This window comes from Penicillium odoratum (genome assembly GCF_028828045.1).
Source record: "Penicillium odoratum strain IBT 22623 chromosome Unknown utg000004l_segment0_segment0, whole genome shotgun sequence".
Lineage (NCBI taxonomy): Eukaryota > Fungi > Ascomycota > Eurotiomycetes > Eurotiales > Aspergillaceae > Penicillium > Penicillium odoratum.
In genome coordinates this window covers 764,471-782,709 of record NW_026643146.1, presented here as the reverse complement: position 1 = coordinate 782,709, position 18,239 = coordinate 764,471, and the positions used below count along the sequence as shown (strand labels likewise).

Here is an 18,239-nt window from a genome sequence, read left to right as displayed (position 1 = left end):
CTATGACAAAATTCATTGAAATCCAAACTCGAAGGCTTGAAGGTTTTTCGGAAGGACAGACCATCTATCTATTGGGAATTAGTTCCAGTCAATATACATGAAGCTCAATTCGAAAAATAAGCAAACATATCTATGCAACAAAAACCATATTCAGAGTTTCGTCGCAGGTAACCCCGAGACCGGTGCCATAGGACCAGTATCGAAAGACTCCTCTCCATTGAAGTGCCTGTAAAAAGCATTAGTATCAATCCATGCAATAAAAAAATAAGACTCACCATCCCCGCTCAGCACCACCACTCAAAAAGCTACAATCCCCATTTTTCACACAATCCCATCCACCTCCAACACCACTATCCATCCACTCAGGTACACCTCTAGCACGAAAAAGTTCCGTCCCTTCAGCTAGATCATCCGGAGAACTCTTGCGTTTTACATGATTCCCAGCGTCAAGGGTACGCCGCCGAAATGTGCTCAGCCCAGACGTGAACACGAAGAAGTCCTCCTCGGACGGATCCTCTGGCATTCGGCCCGTCAATACACGACCCATCGCAATAAGTGGTGCGGCATGTGAGCAGATCAGTACCGATTTACTAGTTCGTTGCTCCGATGGGGTGTTTGACTCCAGGGCGGTGATCTCAGCGTCTAGATCCGCGATTATACCAGCTAATGCCGTTGCGAGGCGGTTGTGGAGTTGAAGAATCGTCTCACCCTGTCGAGAGGGGTGGAGGATGGGGCTGTAGATGCTTAGGGGATTTTGTGGGACAATGGACGGGAAGTGCTGCTGCATTGTTTCGGGGGTTGGATGAGGCGGGTGTTCAAAGAAGGTTGTTGGGCCGAACCACTCTCTGCGATTATTGTTAGCTACTTTTTTGGAGCCCTGATGTATCCTGTACTCTGGGACGAGGTGCACATGGAGGCGTTAGTGTGATATAAGAGCCAACTTACCCAATGCCATTCTCAATCCGAACTTCGAAATTCGAAGCTGGATCAATAGCGCCTAGGCCTGTCTCACTATCTGCATGTCCTTGGCTTTGTTTCTTTAGCTCTTCAACGGACGGCTGGATTGTCTGCAAGCACCGATAAAACGGGCTGGAGTAGACTCGAAAGGGCTTTGGGTGGAATCCCGGGCTGCCAATATGTGTAGCCAGTTCATGAGATTGGCGTATACCATAGGATGTCAGCGCCGGGTCTGCGGGATTCCCTGTTGGCGTTGGAAATTGTGACTTGTAGATTCCAGTGCGGACATCAATGGTCCAATTGAGACGGTGCTAGTAGTGCGTTAGCTTAGCCATTGGTGGCTCAAAGAGTAGGAGGTATTTTGTAAGAATACATACCCCATGACGAGTGAGATATATAGTGTCAAGCGGCATGGTGGATACAGAATCAAGTAAAGAAGTATGTTGGATGGTAAGTACTAGCTTGTTGCGGGGAAGGATAAGCATATCAGGGGCAGAAAGTGGGCGGTAGGGAGGTGAGCCTCGGCCCGGCAAAGTCTACAGGAAGATGTCCTATGATCTTCTACACAAGCAAACTAAGGTTGACTAGAAGCGCCTAGCATTGGAATGTGAACCATGTACTCTGAAACTATCACGGGTATTCTCCGTTAAATTAGATTACATTCCCAGGGTCCAGCCCAAGTGGCAGTGATTCCAGTCAAAATAACTTTTTTTTTTTGAAATTCGTTTCTAAAACGACTCCATCTAGTAGAAGAAACCGAGGAGCTTGCCAGCAACGTGCTTGCGGCGAGCCTCCTCGTGGTCCATGATACCAGCGGAGGTGGTCAGGACGACGTAACCGAACTGACGGGAGGGAAGGAGCTGGGTAGCCCACTTCTCGACGTCACGGAGCTGGACGGGGTAGCGGGGGTTGATGACACCACACTTGTTGAGACTAGACATGGCATTAGATTGATGAAGATAATGAACATGTGTCATGAAAACTTACCGGCCGTTCAGCTGGATGACGATCTTGCCGGAGCGGTGGTCATCGACCTCCTCGAACTCGCCAATGTAGCCTGAAAGATGAGATGTCAGCATGTTGCGATGATTTAAAAGTCGCCAAATACTGAAAAACGCTTTGGAAACGTGTAAGATCAACGCGTCAATCTATCGGACACTTAAAAGGCAAACGTCGTGGGTTGGTTGAAACAATCCGCCTAGTTATCAGTCCGACTATCCTCCGCCAACACAGAATACATGAAGACGAAACGGGGAAAAGATCAAAGCGTTTTTCAGTAAAGGCGACATTATGCCAACGAGACGTACCGTGCTTCTGCATGACAGTGAGGAACTTGACGATGACCTTGGAGGAAGGACGGATGAGGACCTGGCGCTTGCCAGCCTTCTCGGCGTTGTTCATGGCGTTAAGCGCATCGTTGAGGACGGAGGTCTTGACCATTTTGGCGGTGTCGGAATCGAGATTCTCAAATCGGAGGGTATAAGATAAGAGGTATCTACTTCAACCGAAGTACCGGTTAGCCATCAACTAGTCGTCAAGCGTAAAGAGTGCCCCTTCCTTGTGAAAAGGAGTTCTTCAGCCTGTGCCGGATGGGAGATGCGTATCATCCTGCAGCCCCTGTATCCCCTATGATATTTCAAGTGAAAAGAGGAAAGAGAAATGCAGAATGATTGCTCCCCCAGACTAGCTGAAAGGCTGGTGAGAAGCGAGGGCGCGAAGGGCGTACATACCTCGAGTGACTGTTCCGTCGGGTGTTGGCGTGTCAGGGAATGAAAAGTTCGAAGATGGAAGGTTGGGCTCTGATGACTGTGCGGGTCCGTAGGGTTAGATCCGCTCTTACCCTTATCGTAAGAGTTTTACCCGTAGATCACGTGGTGATAAAAGATTCATGATTTGCTGCCTCAGGCACTTGATGCTCATTCTCCAAGGCAGTCAATGTTTCTATTTCTTTCACAGTAACCAGAGTCAGGCTAGTACGGAGCACGTCCCTTATCATCATCACTTTCTTCTGTCGCAAAAGTAGTTATTAATTTCCTCATGATGGTGGCTCTTAGGGGACCGGACTGATGATCCCGGAGTGCTTTAGAATCACAAGCTCAAGTTATGGGACAAAGTGACCCCCAGGTCCGAATCCCTCCCCAAGGAGAAGCAACTTGACATGGTCAACGTCAATACCGTGCTTTTTCTATCCTCTGACTATCCAGCTCTTGTAAGGTGTAAATATCGGAGTATCTACCAAAATATATAGATTAAGTGGATTACTCTAGCAATTTACAGTTGTACATAGCTAGCTGAAAATTGGCATACAATCTTCAAGTATAGATATAGTCTGTCAGACTTATCGATAGCACCAAACTTAAATCTTCATACAAGGTGTGCAAGTCTCTGTGACGGTTGGGCATGGGAGTTAGGAAGAAGGGCCGGAATATACGTAGTTGTCAAAACGAACAGCTTTTCATGAAACAACTCTTCTTCTGAAAGGGTGAACATGGTTCAAAGGATTACATGATTGGGGATACATGAGTTGGGGTAGGGGAGAATACATGAGGTCTTGGGCTACATGAGGGGGAATGCTATAGGATGCGAAGGGGTCTTGTCTAATTAAAAAGCAGCGTAGGAAAGGGCAAGACAAGAAAAGATAAGAAAAGGTGTTTGTATCACGAAGAAACTAGCACAGGGCATGACGGGAGGGGAAATGGGGATCGTTCGAGGGCGTCATCAAGGGAATTGGGGGTCGACAAAAAGTGCCGAGTGCTGTGGGAGGATGGGAGGGGAATGTCGGGCTTGAATTCTGGGGCAGGGGAAGATGGGCATTGAAGACAAACAGCAGAACAGGTTGTCACCTGCGAGCAAATAGACAAAACCTCACCGTCCATTGGCAGTCCAGGTTGCGCTGGACTTGGGTGGCCTGGACTAAAACCGCAGTTACGGCATAGCCCATCACCGACCCGCCGGCTCGTTCCAACGACTTGAGGTCTTCTTGGAACGAAGCAGCGACGTGGTTCGCTCGTTCACCAATGGGATCAAAGCGGGGGAGTGATTTTAAGCCATACCAGTGCCCATGTTGATTTGGCGCTTGACCTGCTCACGGGTCCAGCGAGCAGTTTCAATGGTACGCGGGCTGTATTGGCGAGTGGCACGGGTCTCACGGACAAGGGTTGTGACCCAGTCGTTGCGGTAATAGGCAGAGATCTCACCGTTGGGGAATGCATCAGCAAGGTCACCAAGGACACCCATGGAGGAGCGCATCAAGCCCTCGCTGCGGTCACCCTCCTTTGAGATGTTGTGGAGCAATGCGAAGATGGACTCAACGTAAGGCTGGAGCTGGGTAATTTGAGGGGTGCCCTTGTAGGAGATAAGGATACCGCCCCATGCATCCATGATACCCTCACGCAGGGAGACAATGTACTCGACCATATCGTATGGGAGGTCAGAGCTAGTGGTGACGGAAGAGGCCTGCTGAAGAACACCCGCAACAACGCTCAAATAGGTGTCAAAGGCGGTTCCAATGGCCTGGGCAATGTCACCGAAAGTCTCCAAAATGGCCGGCTTGAGCTGGTTGGTGGAGGTACGGAGGATGCCAAGCAGGAGGTTCATGAAGGTGTCGCAATAAGGCTGGACCTTCTCGTTCAGGGCACGAGCAATGTCACTGACGAGGCCAATAGCCATGGAGCACAAGGCAGGTTCTTCCTGGTTGCCCAGAGCATTGTACAGGAAGGGAGTGAACGAATCCATGTACTTGATGAAGTCGTCCTCAAGAGCGCTAGCCATGGCACCCACGGTAGCAAAGATAACATCGGGGACACTCGACTTGGGACCAACGGTAGACAAAACCTGGAGCAGGACCTGCATGATGCGGTCGGCCTGGGGCTTGATATCAACCTCGAATCTTTGAACGATGGCAAGAATAACACTGATCAAACTAGTCTGCATCTCCTCCAAAAGCATGCGGTCCTCGGGGCTGACAACCTGCTGCTGCATAGGAATAGTCTGCTCGAGACGCTGGAGAATGACATCTGAGAGAGTAGCAACCATAGGGAGACTATCGTGGGCGGAGTTCATAACGAACGAGTTCAGGACCTCGTAACCGGCAGTACGGAGCTGGTTGTCAGCATCCTGACGCTCGGTCACGGTCAAAAGAGACTTGATGCTGTCCTCGAAGTGCTTGGAAAGAGGGTTGGTCTGGGAGCCACCATCGCCAGCAAAGCGATCGGCAACATTCATCAGAGCCCAGCAGCAGGAGCTGGCAATCTTAGGGCTGCTGGCAAGGCCGTTGAAGAGGCAAGAAATCAAGGGCTGCAGGTGGACCTCCGGGTCCAGAACCTCGGGGCAGCACTCGCAGACGCGGCCAAGAGCGTAGGCAGTAGAGTCACGGACAAAGACTGAGTTGTCCTCCATCATGCCCAGAAGAACAGGAAGAGCCTGCTTAATCAAAGGCTCTAGAACTGAGGGCTCAGGGCCGTCCATGATAGCACCGAAGGCAGCCACGGCAGCATCCCGACGACGCCAATCCTCGTTGCGGATGTTCTCTTCAACAAAGGCAACAACGGGCTGAATAACATCACCTTGAATGCACTGTGCGTACAGCTGCAGAGCCTGGTAAGCAGCACGCGAAACGTTGTACTCGTCATCAGTCGCATCCTCATCTTGGCGGCACATAGTCTGCAACAAAACAGGGACGACCTCGCGGGTAGCCACGCGAGCGAAACCAAAGAAAGGACGGGCCTCGGTACCTTCCTGGGCAGCCTAAATAATCGCGTTAGTCGGGATAGGTGAAGATTCGGCGGAGTCGGATCGCTTGATACATACCTCGGCATTATCGTCCTCAATAGACAGCTCCTCCTCACAGACAGTGCACCAGAACTCAATGGCAAGCTTGGAGACCTCTTCCTCCTCGCTCTTCATACCCATAATACTGAGTCCAAACAGCGCCTTCTCCATGTAGAAGCGCATCTTATCGTAGTAGGCGCCCATAATACGGTTCAAGCAGCCAAATGCAGCAGCCTGCACACGGACCTCCTCGGCCTGAGTAGCCTCGCAGACGACCTGCATAATGTAGTTTCGCTCTCCCTCGTTGTCCATGTTAGAGCGCACGAAATCAACGGCGTCACTGAGAGCAGCAATAGCAGCATAACGAACGTCCATGTTGGGCTCCTCGCGCCGAGCACCCTGAACAACGGCGGTCAAGATGGCATTTGAGTGTGCGATCAAACTCTGGCGGAGATCGGCATCTTGAGACTCGCAAATGAAACCGATGGTGGCCAAGGAGGACTGCTTCAAGTTGTCGGATCCGCTTGCGACGTTCTGGACCAGGATATTCATAAGATCGGGCCACTCATTGCGGGGCAACTCGATGGCGGCAATAGAAACGACCAGCTGGGCGGCGGCATTTCCAACTCGGGTATCGGATGCCAATGTCTTGATGGCAAGCTCCTTGACCTGTGCCTTGGTCTCTGTGGGAATTTGTTGGATCCATCGCTGCTGCACCTCACGCAACTTGGCTGTGTCTTTGTAGGTGAAAGCGTTCTTCAGGGCGATACCGGCAGAAACACGGATGTGGGAAGGGGTGTTATCGTTGGCTAGTTCCTGGCCCAGGGTAACAAGGTAGGCAGCCTAGAAGGGAGAAAAACAGATGTTAGCGGGCGGGGGGTTCTCGGAGTTGGCAGGATATCATCTATCCTCTTCCAGGGTTTAGAAAAACAGGGTAAGAGGGAGATCACTTACAAAGTCGACCTCCGCGGCGTGGGCGAGCTGCTGCTCAGCGTTGGAACGTGCCGCCGCATCTGATGAAAGATGGTCAGGTCAGCAGAAGGCTCTCGCAGCCGGGAAATTCCTAGAGATTTCACAAAGTGACTAAGGAAACCAAGATAAGGCACTTACCAGGCGACAGGGTGCTTTCTAACACCTGACGAGCATCCATGGTGGATGGCAGTTGAGAAGAGATGTGGGGGGGTAGGAGGGTGGGAGAAAAAAAAAGAAAAAGCTGGAAGAAAAGAATTAAAAGACTCTTGGTGCGCGAGAGTCAACGAAAATCAGTAGCACACAAGTCACAGTCCACCAAAAAGTGTGGGTATGTGATGGAAGGAGAGGAAGAGGTTTGTTAGGTGTTGGGAAGGGACGGGGTGTTTTTGTGGATATGACGAAGCATGCACCAGGTCTTTCCACGATGAGACACAGAGGGAAAGGTGCCTTCAATACAAGCCTAAATGTAAAGAAAAAATGTAAAATATTTAGGCAGTCACTCCGTAAGATAAGATAATAGGAGTTTGAAAAGGTTTTTAAGAAAGAGATAGGATAATCTGGACGACAGAAAGAACAGGATGAGGGATGAAGTTCATGGGAATCGAACTCTGATTGGTCAGTCAGCGGGATGAAAGCCTGATTCACGTGATACAAACCTCAGGCAAATAATTTTTGTTTCTTTTTTTTTCGTTTTTTTCACTCGAAATTCATCATTGACTAATCAGTGATTTACTCCTGCATGAACTTAGTAACTACTCTGTACAATCCCTGTCGATTTAAATGGTTCCAATCCCATTGATATCTTCATATACAATCAGATTATCACGCACCTCGCCCATAATATAATGATATAATGGTGTTATAGTGTCGGCTGATAGACTTTGTTTCTCTTTGTTATGGGGCTTTGCCCCTCCATGAGAGTTCTGCTTGTTTTGGTTTTTCTCCTTGAAGAAGCACCCACAGTCCATCGTGTGGCCCCAGCGACCGATCCATTTAGCCCTGGCACACACAAGGCGCAAACTATTTTTTTTCTAGTGGGGAAAATCCTAACTTGGTGCCTGACTAGTGGATGTGTCAGAAAAAATTGTGGACAATATTTCTAGAACAGTCTAGGGAAAGGTAAGGGACGCAGATAGTTCAGAAGATCGTCATCAAGTGCTATTATACTTTAGAGCTACAGAGCTAGATTATGTCGTCATCTATTGTGCATGTATCTATGTACATATTGAGAATCAGGCTATTCTTTTGAATATCCCTCTCAAGTGATCTCATGAGAAGGACCTAGGCACCAATGAGAAAGTCGCTAATGCACATTGTATCCGAGTCCAGGTACCAAGATGACTCAGATGAGTGCTACAATTGAAGCGATCTATGTGTCTACTATATTTAGCCTTGGAGGTTGTATGTACCTTCTAGCCCTGGTAGTAAGTGCTTAGCACGGTCAAATCATTTGATTGTTGGAAACAAAGTGCTTGGAATCTGTAGCTGATGTCCATTCATGGATGTAATATTAATTTTAAACGCCTACCAAGGTATAAGTCTATTGATCATTCTTCCTCACTCTCATTCTCATCCTCTTCCTCCTCTTCCTCGTCCTCCATAGCAGCATCCAAGTCCAAAACATCATAACGCATCGCATCACCATATAACACACAAACCGCCCTCCTCCCCTTCCGCCCATTAACATCAATCCTCATGGGCTTCGCCTTCAGCCCTGATGGCGCAAATACATGCCTCACCATTCCGGCCTCAGACAACGCAGACACGTTGAGTGATGTGGCTGGTACACTAGGCTTCGAGTCAGAGGGATGCGGGTCGCACGGTACAAATTCAAGCACACTCGACTGGTCTCTTTTAGAGAATTGCGCAGAGTGGGGTTGGAAAGGGAGATTGAGGAGATAGGAGGAGCCTGGAGTAGACCAGAGGATCATTAAGGTGTCGTCGGCGACGAATTGGAGTTGTTTGATTTCGCCTTCTTGGAGGTCAAGTGTGGCGATAGAGGTGTTTCGTGTGGAACTGACGCCATTGCTGGAGTCGAGGATGACGCGGTAGATGTAGACTGTGCATGTGAGTTTCAAGATTAGAACATGGTATATACGAGTGGAGCATACCTAGAGACTTAGATGTCGTAGACCGAGCTGTGACGTAAATAGAACAGGGTCGTCCCTCTTCGCCGTCCTCATGGCAGATCTTGACATCTAAAATGCTTTTATCACAATCCGCATGGAGGGTAAGGGGTGATCGATGCAGAATGCCTCTTCGCTGTGTCAATGCGATCTCTGCGAAGACTTTGTCAAACTGGATTCCCAGTCGTTTTGTGAGGTCATTCAGTTTCGGTGCATCAACGGTCGTCCCATCGCCTCCTTCGGCTTGGACATGACGCTGTTGTGCAAGTAATGATTTGACTTTATCATAGAACGATCGATCGTGGTCGCCAGGAAGCCATTTGTCGGTGGCAGGTGTAGGTAGTTGAGGAACACCGATCATGGGAAGTTGGCGGATGAAATTTCGGAGGACACTCTTGCGGAGTGCACCTGTGATGTATTTCACTGTAGGTGGAACGTCAAATAAGTCTCTTTTCTCGAGGAGCTCTTCAGATGTCTGAGACAAGGGTTCGGCGTTTAAAATGAGGATTTCGTGTTTGAGCCATCGCGAGAATGCATCGAACTGGTCCAGCTCTTCATTCGCGTTGTTGAGAATGCAATGCGCGATGAGGTGTAGACAATCCAGCGTCTCAACGATGGCATTGAGCTTGTGAGTATCCAGACCGAGCACGTCGCTCAACTTGGCGAACTTTGATAATCCCACGAGTCGGCTCAGGAGAATCTGGCTCCGTTCTAATGCAGGAAGAAGGCATTCATGGGTTAGTCGACGGATACTCTCATATCCACCCGAGACAGCCTTTTCCCATCTTTTATGTCCCTGTAGCTAATCGTCAGAAAGCTCTTATCACAGGAATGGTTATGCATACCCGTTCTCCCACAATATCCACCAAAAACTCCTTCATCGGCTCAAAACAATGCCCAGTAACCACAAGATGATAGATGGCAGTGACAAAATCACATTGACACTTTTCCTGTAAATCCTCATTGACACTCCGCAGGAACCGCGCCGGAAGCTCCTGCGCGTTCTTCCACTCCAGCTCAATCTGCCGCTGCACAGAACCAATATACCGAAGTAGATTGTGAAGCTGAGTCGTTTTCGACGCGAGCAATGACAAGTACCGACCAGACTTCGTGATGAACCGAAGATCAAGCGTAACAAGATCAACAGGCGCGTCAGACGACCCGGACGCCAACAAGGCATGCGTCGAGCTCAAAGGATGCGATGCATGACGAAGAATCCGTCGCGACTCAGCAACACCCACCGTCTCCCCAACAGGAAAATTGCCAATCTCAAAGCAGTCAAAAATCCGCAAATGAACGCTCCCATCATCGAATCCGATAAACAACACATCCACCGAATCACTTGCATCCTTCGCCGAAGAGTGAAACATAGCATCGATCGACGCCCGCGAGCTGAATAGATCATCCTCAGCCCCAGTCGCAGGTAATGTGCTCAGCTTCGGCAACGAGCTCTCAATATCAATTAAAGCGAGTTCCCTCGGTAAGTCCGCCTTCAGCATAGCAGCCGCCTTAGAGGGATGGATCCCTGGCGCTAGCAGATCCTCAACACTAACCTGACCAGCCGAGTCAAGGAGACGTTTCTGGGCAGCGTTGCTATCAGTGAAATTCACTCCCCAGCCTAGACATGTCACTTTTGGAGAAACAGGAGCATCCGGACTCGAAACCTCCGCGCGGTGAACGGGGAAATGATGCACAGTCTTCCCACTATACGCGCTGATAATACGTAGAGTACCATCCCCACACGCGACAGCAAGCAAACGACCTAGAAAAGTAAGGTTCAACATCAAGTGCAATATCGGCTGGTTCGGATTGGTACTAACCATTCCCCTTCCACGCTACAGCTCTCACTTCCCCGTCCTCCTCATCTTCGCCAAGGTAGGGATCACCCCCGAATGAGCCCCCAAAAACACGTTGCCCGTTCAGTCGGAAGACGCGTAGTTCTTCGTCCTCGGTCGCTAGCGCGATCAGATCCATTGTTGGACAGTAGGCCAGGGTGTTGGGTTTACATTTTGCCGGGAGGGATTTCTCCCCGACGGGCGTGAGTTGGGGGGCTTCTTCTGTCATTATCGTGAATTAATTTTGGGCGATCGGACTCAATCAGCCCATTCTGGTTTGGATGTGAGGTTGTTGGAGTCCCTTGGGTTGGGATGGGATTTGGTGAAGTTGTTGATCGCGGTTAAGCGTTCTTGGCGCGCTGAATGTTTTTTAGCGGGTGCTGCTGTCCGCTGGACTGCAGGGTGATTTACTTGAAATGATCAAAGCAACCATGATCATACAGTCAATTCATACTGTACTTCTCAATCAATACTGTGCAGGGGTTTAGTTGAAGTTTTTTTTTATTCGCTTCAGTGTTCATTCTTCGCACGTCTTGTGCTACTTACTCTATATATCTACACTTAAATATGTTCTCGGTGACCAACACCTACTTGCAGTGATTAACATAACTCAAAAGGGTTCGCCGTCCATCTCAGCCTGGATCATATTCTTCAGGTAACTGAGTTCATCCATGATTTCCTGCATGGTTGCCTTCCCGCGGAAGGAATCAGCATCGCTACGCCGAGAATGCGTCCCCGAATCGCGTCGGTCATTCTCTGACAGAAGAATCGGGGACCCGTCACGACTCTCTGTCAGGGAAAGCGCTTGCATGGATTCCAGCGCACTGAATAACGCGGCGTGACGTTTCGGGTTGCTTTCTACTTCATCCATTTGGTCGATTCCGAGACCAGAGCCGGAGAAATGAGGTGAGGATAGGGAGACTGTGAGTTGTGGCAGCCACGGAGGGATATCACCCGATGCTGAGTTGGGGGACGAGGGTTTGGAATTTACAGTGAGGTGGGGTGTGTTGGGGTCGGTATTGGTCGCAGTGTCGTTGGGTGTGAGATCGGGAGTTCTCCATTCCTCTGGGGCTGGAGACTCTTGGGACCCACGGGACTCGAGGTGGAATGTTGAAGTGGAGATCATCGACTGAGGGGAACTGTCCTCGGTCTCTGTGTCGGTGCTCCATTCCGAGAATCGGCTGTGTTCGGCCACGAAGCGGGAATTGGTAAAGTCATCCGCGGTCATGCTGGAGAAGTGGCTATGTAGCACTGCTGCATCTAATGCTTTGTCGCGTTCATCGATAGCACGCACAGCTTCATCCATAACGGAAGAAGGTGTGTTGGGAAGGGAGGGCAGTCTCTTATCGCTGATATCATGCCCAGTAGGCGTCAAGTCGTCAGAGCCGCTCCTAGCATGCGCGCGCACCCTATCGTTTGGCCCTGAACCCGAGCCAGATGCAGCCATTTGCCCATTGGGCTTGCGGTGCTGGGGACGAGTCTCCACGGTGAGCAGATTTCGAGCTTGGGAAGCGTTCCCTGCCTTTGCCTTGAGTGCACGACGGGTCTGAATGCTTGACATAGCATTGTCGGAATGGCTGGTTGACGGACAGGCCGGCCCAGAATTGACGCAAATACCAGGAATATCGCGGCGCTCATTGATTGGGGCCTTTTGACGTAACGCTTCATTGAAAGCTTGCGCTCTCGGGGATGGCCCAGGTCGCTTCTGAGTCAAGGCATGGCGAAGGCCAAGACCTCTCGGAGGAGACGCTGAACGTCCCTCTTTCGACTTATCCTGTTTCCGGGTTGCACTATTCGGCTGAGATGCACTCCGATGGAGAAAGCTCCCGCCAGGCGAGACGCTGGGGGCATTTGATGATTGCGTGGGATCGGGGATGGAAGTTTGAAGACGAGCCAAATTGGGCTTTGGTGGCTTGCGCGGGTTCATATATTTGTCTTCGGGGTTCATCGTGCGGTAGTCTTCTTTCTGCGAGCTGCCACTGGCAGAGCGACCATGGCAGTGGCTATCCGGTAGAATGATGGGCACGTTCAAAACATTGATAGGTTGGCCCGGCAAAAGAGGACATTTAGTGGTGACGGGTTCGGCCTTGTTATAGGACTCCACGTCGTCATTCAATAGATACTATTGAGATTAGAGGCTTATTCATATGTTCAGGTCTTGACGACTCACATAATACCAGTAAGTGGCTCCCATTTTCAAGCCACCCGTGCGCCATTGGTTCTTATCGGGCCCATCGCCCATGATATCAGTAAAGGTATGACATCCCTTCCAGTGGCCTGGGCCGGCACGCCTGTCCCTTTCCATCACATAAGGGTTCGTAAAATTGTCCCATGATCCGAGTAGTTTTACCGACCAAATATCGGAATTGGTGGTCCTAAGCCAAATCAGCATTGTTCGATATCTATGACCAAGACATACTCACAATAGAAAAGTCATCAGGGTAGTCGATCTCATCGCAATGCAACTCGCTCAAAAGAAAGAATCAACGGGCCAGCAAATGCACCCAGAAATGAAGGACAAAGGACAATGAAAGTAATGTGCAATGAAAATGCTAGCGAGTGTGCTCAAAGATGGAGTCAAAAAGAAAGACTAAAACAACACCAGTAGTATACAGAAAGGAAATGCAATGCAAAATGCAACAAAAAGAAAGAAGAGATAACTTGAAGAAAAATCCCCGAGAGCGCAATGCAAGGAATATAAAGGTGACAAGAGACCGGGCCAGCCCAAAAAACAACAAACAGTTTCTATAATTACCCCTAGAGATCAACGGTACCTGTTTCAGACAATGACAGGTCTATTAATGGCGTCCAAGAGCCGTTTCAGTGGAGCTGGACAGCGCCCATTGCCCGACCTGACACAGGGGCAGAACGCGGATGCTTCAGGAACCGCGAGAGGGTAGGCAACTGAATGTTGGCAGATGTGTAATTTCCCGGCACTGGGAGGGCGACAAGGTAGACCAATGGGCGGGCACGAACGCGAAGCGCCCGGATGTACCTGCAGGAGGACCAGGTTCCCGGCGCTTCGACCGAATTGGATTGGTTGGACTGTCGGATTTGTGATTGCACAAGCACTTTGTAGTTCTTGTTTGAGGTGATTCTAGGCGATGTTGTGAATCTTTGAGCGGAATGTTTTGGTCGTGAAATAGGAGAAGGAGAGGGTTTTTTTTTTCTCGCGGTGACGCGCGATCGGCACTGCGGGGAATATTGAACTGTGAGGGCTATCAATGCCGATCGGAGGATTTTAATTAGAAGAAGTCAGTAGCACTTGATACGAGTGGATCCTTTTGCAGATGGTTAATTTGAAAAATAGAGCGTTGCATCATTAGAGATTGGTGTTGAGAATAAGCTGAATCGGATGGATCGGGTGAAGGTTGGGGAGATTATCATCTACAGTCAACCAACCATGGTTCGATGCTTCAGTTGTTTACCACTACGGAGTACTTTGGAAGTAATTTAATATGATTTCCTTAACGCGTCAGCTCTGATGACTCTACGGTCTACCCACTTTATATTTACCTGAATTACATTTACCTAAATATACAGAAAGGGTTGAATTCGTTCTCCTACGATTTGGGATCGACCCTGCAGGATCCACCCCAGCGGTTCCTGAAATTGTGTGGCGCATTTGAGTTATCATATCTCCTTTGAGGGAAAACATTGGAATAGATCACTTAGAAATGAACATTAAATTGAGAATTGCTAGTAAATCTACACCATCTTCCGATCCAACTTCTTATTCACAGCGCCCAAAACACACTTCAAAATCCCTTCTGCGTTCAATGTCCCCGTAGACCCTCGCCAAGGTACAGTATCCACAATATCCCTCAAATTCCCATCGTCACACTTACCCAAATCATCATCCAACTCCTGTAAATAAGCCATCGCTTGTTTATCATTCCCAATTTGGAAAAATTGAATCCCAACCTGCCACGGTACCGCCATACACTGCGAACTATCCAAAATCCTCGCCACCTGCACAATAACACTTTCCGCATCATCCGAGAATGCCCCATCGGTGATCGTAATAATATTCACCGGCTTCACTATCTTCTCGGCATCAGAATAGGTTCCATCGGGGTCCCGAGATGTTTGCATCGCCTGTACACGTTGCATGTAAGGTGCTAGAATATCGTGCAGTCGTCTCCCGACCATAGTGCCTCCACGCGGAGTAACACTGCTGAAAATTTCGCGGACTTCTTGTGCGCTTTTGATGTTCTCATAGGCACCGCTTGAGTTGTTTGCGTGACTGGATTGGAAATAACTGTTTCTTTCGTTTCGGTGGTTGAGGAAGTAGAGGTCTATTCCATCGCTGTCGTACTGGGTGCATATTGGTGCGATGGCTGCGATGGCGGCTTCGGCTTCTTTCCAGCGAGGTCCGTACATGCTGCTGCTGTCATCTACTAGGAAGATGGTATCGAAGCTCCCGAGGAAGCTCAGTGGATCGTCTCCAGAGATCCGTGGTGGGGTGGGTCGGCTTTGGTGTTCCTCGTAGGCTGGGGGGTCCCAGGGTGTTGCTGTGGAGCTTGAGCTGAAGATGTTGTGGGATCGACTGATGGTGTTGATATTGGGCTCCTCAGAATTCTTATGGCCCCTGAAGATTGAGAAGCTGCGACCCATTCTGCTTGGCTTTTTGCAGTTTGTAGTTTTAGCTTGGGTTTGTCCAGTCGGTCTCTTAGAAGGGAAGGAGGACCAGAGTGGAGGGGAAGTGGTTTGTTCAAATAGAGACATGATTTTGATATGTCGGTTACCCAACTTGTGTTGCAATGTTGATGAAACTGAGTGGTTGGGATGGGGATCTTGTTGTCTCCAGTGGTCTTCTCTTGTGTTTTATAATGAAGAAACTATGTAACAATGAAATGTATCCTCGTTCTTTATAAGCTAGGTCATGGCACGGCACAGTGAAACAAGGCTGTCAAAGCCGCTCATGAACGCCTTAAGTCAGCTGAGTCGCAATTCTAATAAGTCAAGCCTCGTATTGAACTCTATGTTGTTAGATGATATGCATATCTTCTCGTGGCCGGGGCCCTGGGGTGAAATACAGAACCCTGGATCCATGGATTAGAGTATGGCAAGGCTGAATGTGTTCTAAACTGGCTAGCATCAATACAATACTCTAGAGCTGGAAGCGATAGGGCTATGCACGGATCTCACGGAATTGGCGCCAAAAAAATCCAATTGAGATATGCCTGAGTCAAGGCCTATGTCTCACGAGGCGGAGTTGACGCGCACAGCCCCGCATGAAACCAATGACCCCGCAAGGCAGAAACACGGGGGAAAGAAAATAAACCAATAAGAGAATAAACATTCAGAGAAATTCTAAGTGGTCAAAAAATTGAATTGTCATACTTTCTAGGAATAACTAGTCATGGAAAGAAATTGGTCATAATCATCATATTCAAGCGCCCCAAGCGTTTTTCGCGTTCCGAAGACTCCGCCCCAAGCAAACAAAAGAAAAAGCAAACAATGGATAAAGCGCAATGCAGAGTCCCAGGCCTCAGAATGTTTGCATAAGGCCAGGTGGCTGGAAAGAAAAGTTTGTCATGTCGGAGGGTGACAAGGTTGATAGCCCAGGTACCTCGGTGATCCGATTTTGCTCTTCTTCGCGCAAAATACCCGGGTCTGCTGCAACGATGTCCATCAGTGCCAGGGCTTGGTCCAGACCATAGGTATTGCCAACCATGCGCAGACACTGCACCACCCACCGACGAAGCGGGTGGGTTGGTTTTTCCGCAGTGCCAGCTAAGTACATTGGCCAGAGAAGAATTAGGCCACCGAGATAGCTATCTGGTGGAGGTAGGGATGGGTCCGATTTATTATGGTGCACACCTAGGCAGAAGGGCACACTGCGACAGATGTCCACTGCAAGGCGATGAATGGTAGCCCGGAGGGTCTGGCATTGTTGTCGGAACTCCTCTGAGAGTGCTCTCATTGATGACGAATCGGACATGTTTCGGACGTGGGTCAAGATCATCTCGCTGACAATAATGCGGGCACAGCGGTATTGATTCCATGAATTGCAAACCCAGAGATTGGGGTATACATGGTACTGTTCGTCGTATAAAGCTAGTCCCCGACACTGCTGCTGGAACTGGAAGTCAAAACGATCCTTCTTGTGGACTTCGTAGGAGAAGCCGGGTGGTAAGCCGGCGAGCCAGGCGATCAGGTCAGCTTCAATGGCCGACGCCCCCGCGATAATTTGTTGGTCATCGGTTATTCTGTGTGCGATTATATCGGCCCGAAGGTTCGATAGCCGACCGACAATGATGATTAATCGATTACCATAGGCCTCGCTGGGACGGAGGTCTAGGATATATTTGGAGCCCTCCAGGAGAGACTCGGGTACTCGGGTGTCTCGTTGCATACAGCTGATAATCTGCGGAGGTTAGTAGCGAACAAAGAACAGAAAGCAAGGGAGACGGACAATCTGATACCGCAGGTGCATAAAAAGACGAAGGCCAGTTTCAGTCTTCAGTTGATCGGGACCACGCATCTCCAGGAGGGCAGTAGCTCCGTTTATATGGTTAGTCCAGAGATCAATATCCTGCGGGGCTCTTGAAGTGACAACCTGTGCGAGGTGGGTCAGTGGTAATGTCCATTGAATCCTTCGATGCACTTACTTCGTATATGGCAAGCAGCACGACCGCTCCGAGGGCTTGATTGGACTTGGCCTCTTCTGGATTGGCCAGTGCGTCATTTAACAGTGTTAGTGCAGAAACATATTCTTTTCGTGCGACCTCCATGAGCGAGGTCACTTTCTGAACCCTGCACAGCATTGCGGACGCCACTGCGTTGATACTTGCCTTCATGGCGCACTGACTTATCGGTCCATCAGACTGCATCATGAATCTGCCCATCATGTCGGATGACCAAAATGCGCCCGGGAATGAATGAGAGCGCATAAAGTAACATAAGGCATCTTCCTTGGTTGGGGCCAAAGGCTGCACTTCCATAGGAACATCCCATGCATTCGGTACGATATACTGTGGAGTTGCGTTGAAGCCGAACCGCTGATTTGGCCCCGCTGAAAGGTTAATGGGGCGCAGAGGATTCCATTCTAGGGAAGCTGTGCGGTTCCCCTCTGGGGAAGTAACGCGAGGCGACCGTGTTGTCTTCGATTTGGCGGACTTGACTAAGCCTGCTCTTGAATCCTTTGCCTCCGCTTTCGCTTTCCTTGCCACTGATTTGCTTTCGTCGCGGAACATTAATGATAACTGGTCTCGATAGCCGGGGCATTCCCGCTTGGCCCTAACGCACTGCGAGCAAGCCGGTTGGGCCTGATCGCATCGGACTTTGCGAGTCCGGCACTGACCACAGCCTTTGCTGGGCTTTCCACAGTAAACCATGATAGAGGGGCTCAGGCTGTTTATCTAGATGATTAATTTAGGGGAAGAAGTTGATATTAATATTGTTTGGGGGCCATGAGGGCATTAAGGCTGCACCGCCACTTGGCGTGATTTGTGTCCGTTGGGCTGACCCCACCTCTCCGCACTTGACCATCCAATCAACTTACAGAGATAGAACCAACATGTCCGGATTTGGAATACAGCGCGAGATAGAATCGAACGTCGTGAGAAGCTTG

The 18,239-nt window shown here is 49.6% G+C and overlaps 8 protein-coding genes across 8 annotated transcripts; 1 reads left to right on the top strand and 7 right to left on the bottom strand.

The window, feature by feature from the left end:
• Window positions 1–150: 150 nt before the first annotated feature.
• N7520_004543 (uncharacterized protein) lies at window positions 151–1,370 on the bottom strand (the record flags this gene model as incomplete). Its single annotated transcript, XM_057138477.1, has 4 exons — window positions 151–226; window positions 276–845; window positions 946–1,268; window positions 1,335–1,370. 4 exons carry the CDS (start codon window positions 1,368–1,370, stop codon window positions 151–153), a joined length of 1,005 nt encoding a protein of 334 aa, XP_056996684.1.
• Window positions 1,371–1,700: 330 nt separating this feature from the next.
• Window positions 1,701–2,397, bottom strand: N7520_004542 (40S ribosomal protein uS8; the record flags this gene model as incomplete). Its single annotated transcript, XM_057138476.1, has 3 exons — window positions 1,701–1,890; window positions 1,945–2,014; window positions 2,265–2,397. 3 exons carry the CDS (start codon window positions 2,395–2,397, stop codon window positions 1,701–1,703), a joined length of 393 nt encoding a protein of 130 aa, XP_056996683.1.
• Window positions 2,398–3,999: 1,602 nt separating this feature from the next.
• N7520_004541 (karyopherin beta) lies at window positions 4,000–6,877 on the bottom strand (the record flags this gene model as incomplete). Its single annotated transcript, XM_057138475.1, has 4 exons — window positions 4,000–5,703; window positions 5,767–6,570; window positions 6,682–6,740; window positions 6,838–6,877. The coding sequence occupies 4 exons, from the start codon at window positions 6,875–6,877 to the stop codon at window positions 4,000–4,002; spliced, it is 2,607 nt and encodes an 868-aa protein (XP_056996682.1).
• A 1,369-nt stretch (window positions 6,878–8,246) lies between these two features.
• N7520_004540 (uncharacterized protein) lies at window positions 8,247–10,889 on the bottom strand (the record flags this gene model as incomplete). Its single annotated transcript, XM_057138474.1, has 4 exons — window positions 8,247–8,758; window positions 8,811–9,621; window positions 9,671–10,587; window positions 10,646–10,889. The coding sequence occupies 4 exons, from the start codon at window positions 10,887–10,889 to the stop codon at window positions 8,247–8,249; spliced, it is 2,484 nt and encodes an 827-aa protein (XP_056996681.1).
• A 381-nt stretch (window positions 10,890–11,270) lies between these two features.
• On the bottom strand, window positions 11,271–13,115 carry N7520_004539 (uncharacterized protein; the record flags this gene model as incomplete). The annotated part of the gene is made up of 3 exons (XM_057138473.1): window positions 11,271–12,782; window positions 12,831–13,035; window positions 13,084–13,115. 3 exons carry the CDS (start codon window positions 13,113–13,115, stop codon window positions 11,271–11,273), a joined length of 1,749 nt encoding a protein of 582 aa, XP_056996680.1.
• Window positions 13,116–13,446: 331 nt separating this feature from the next.
• Window positions 13,447–13,720, top strand: N7520_004538 (uncharacterized protein; the record flags this gene model as incomplete). Its single annotated transcript, XM_057138472.1, has 2 exons — window positions 13,447–13,556; window positions 13,579–13,720. The coding sequence occupies 2 exons, from the start codon at window positions 13,447–13,449 to the stop codon at window positions 13,718–13,720; spliced, it is 252 nt and encodes an 83-aa protein (XP_056996679.1).
• Window positions 13,721–14,368: 648 nt separating this feature from the next.
• N7520_004537 (uncharacterized protein) lies at window positions 14,369–15,277 on the bottom strand (the record flags this gene model as incomplete). Its single annotated transcript, XM_057138471.1, has 1 exon — window positions 14,369–15,277. One exon carries the CDS (start codon window positions 15,275–15,277, stop codon window positions 14,369–14,371), a length of 909 nt encoding a protein of 302 aa, XP_056996678.1.
• An 877-nt stretch (window positions 15,278–16,154) lies between these two features.
• On the bottom strand, window positions 16,155–18,003 carry N7520_004536 (Zn(II)2Cys6 transcription factor; the record flags this gene model as incomplete). The annotated part of the gene is made up of 3 exons (XM_057138470.1): window positions 16,155–17,033; window positions 17,082–17,225; window positions 17,278–18,003. 3 exons carry the CDS (start codon window positions 18,001–18,003, stop codon window positions 16,155–16,157), a joined length of 1,749 nt encoding a protein of 582 aa, XP_056996677.1.
• Between the last annotated feature and the right edge of the window lie 236 nt (window positions 18,004–18,239).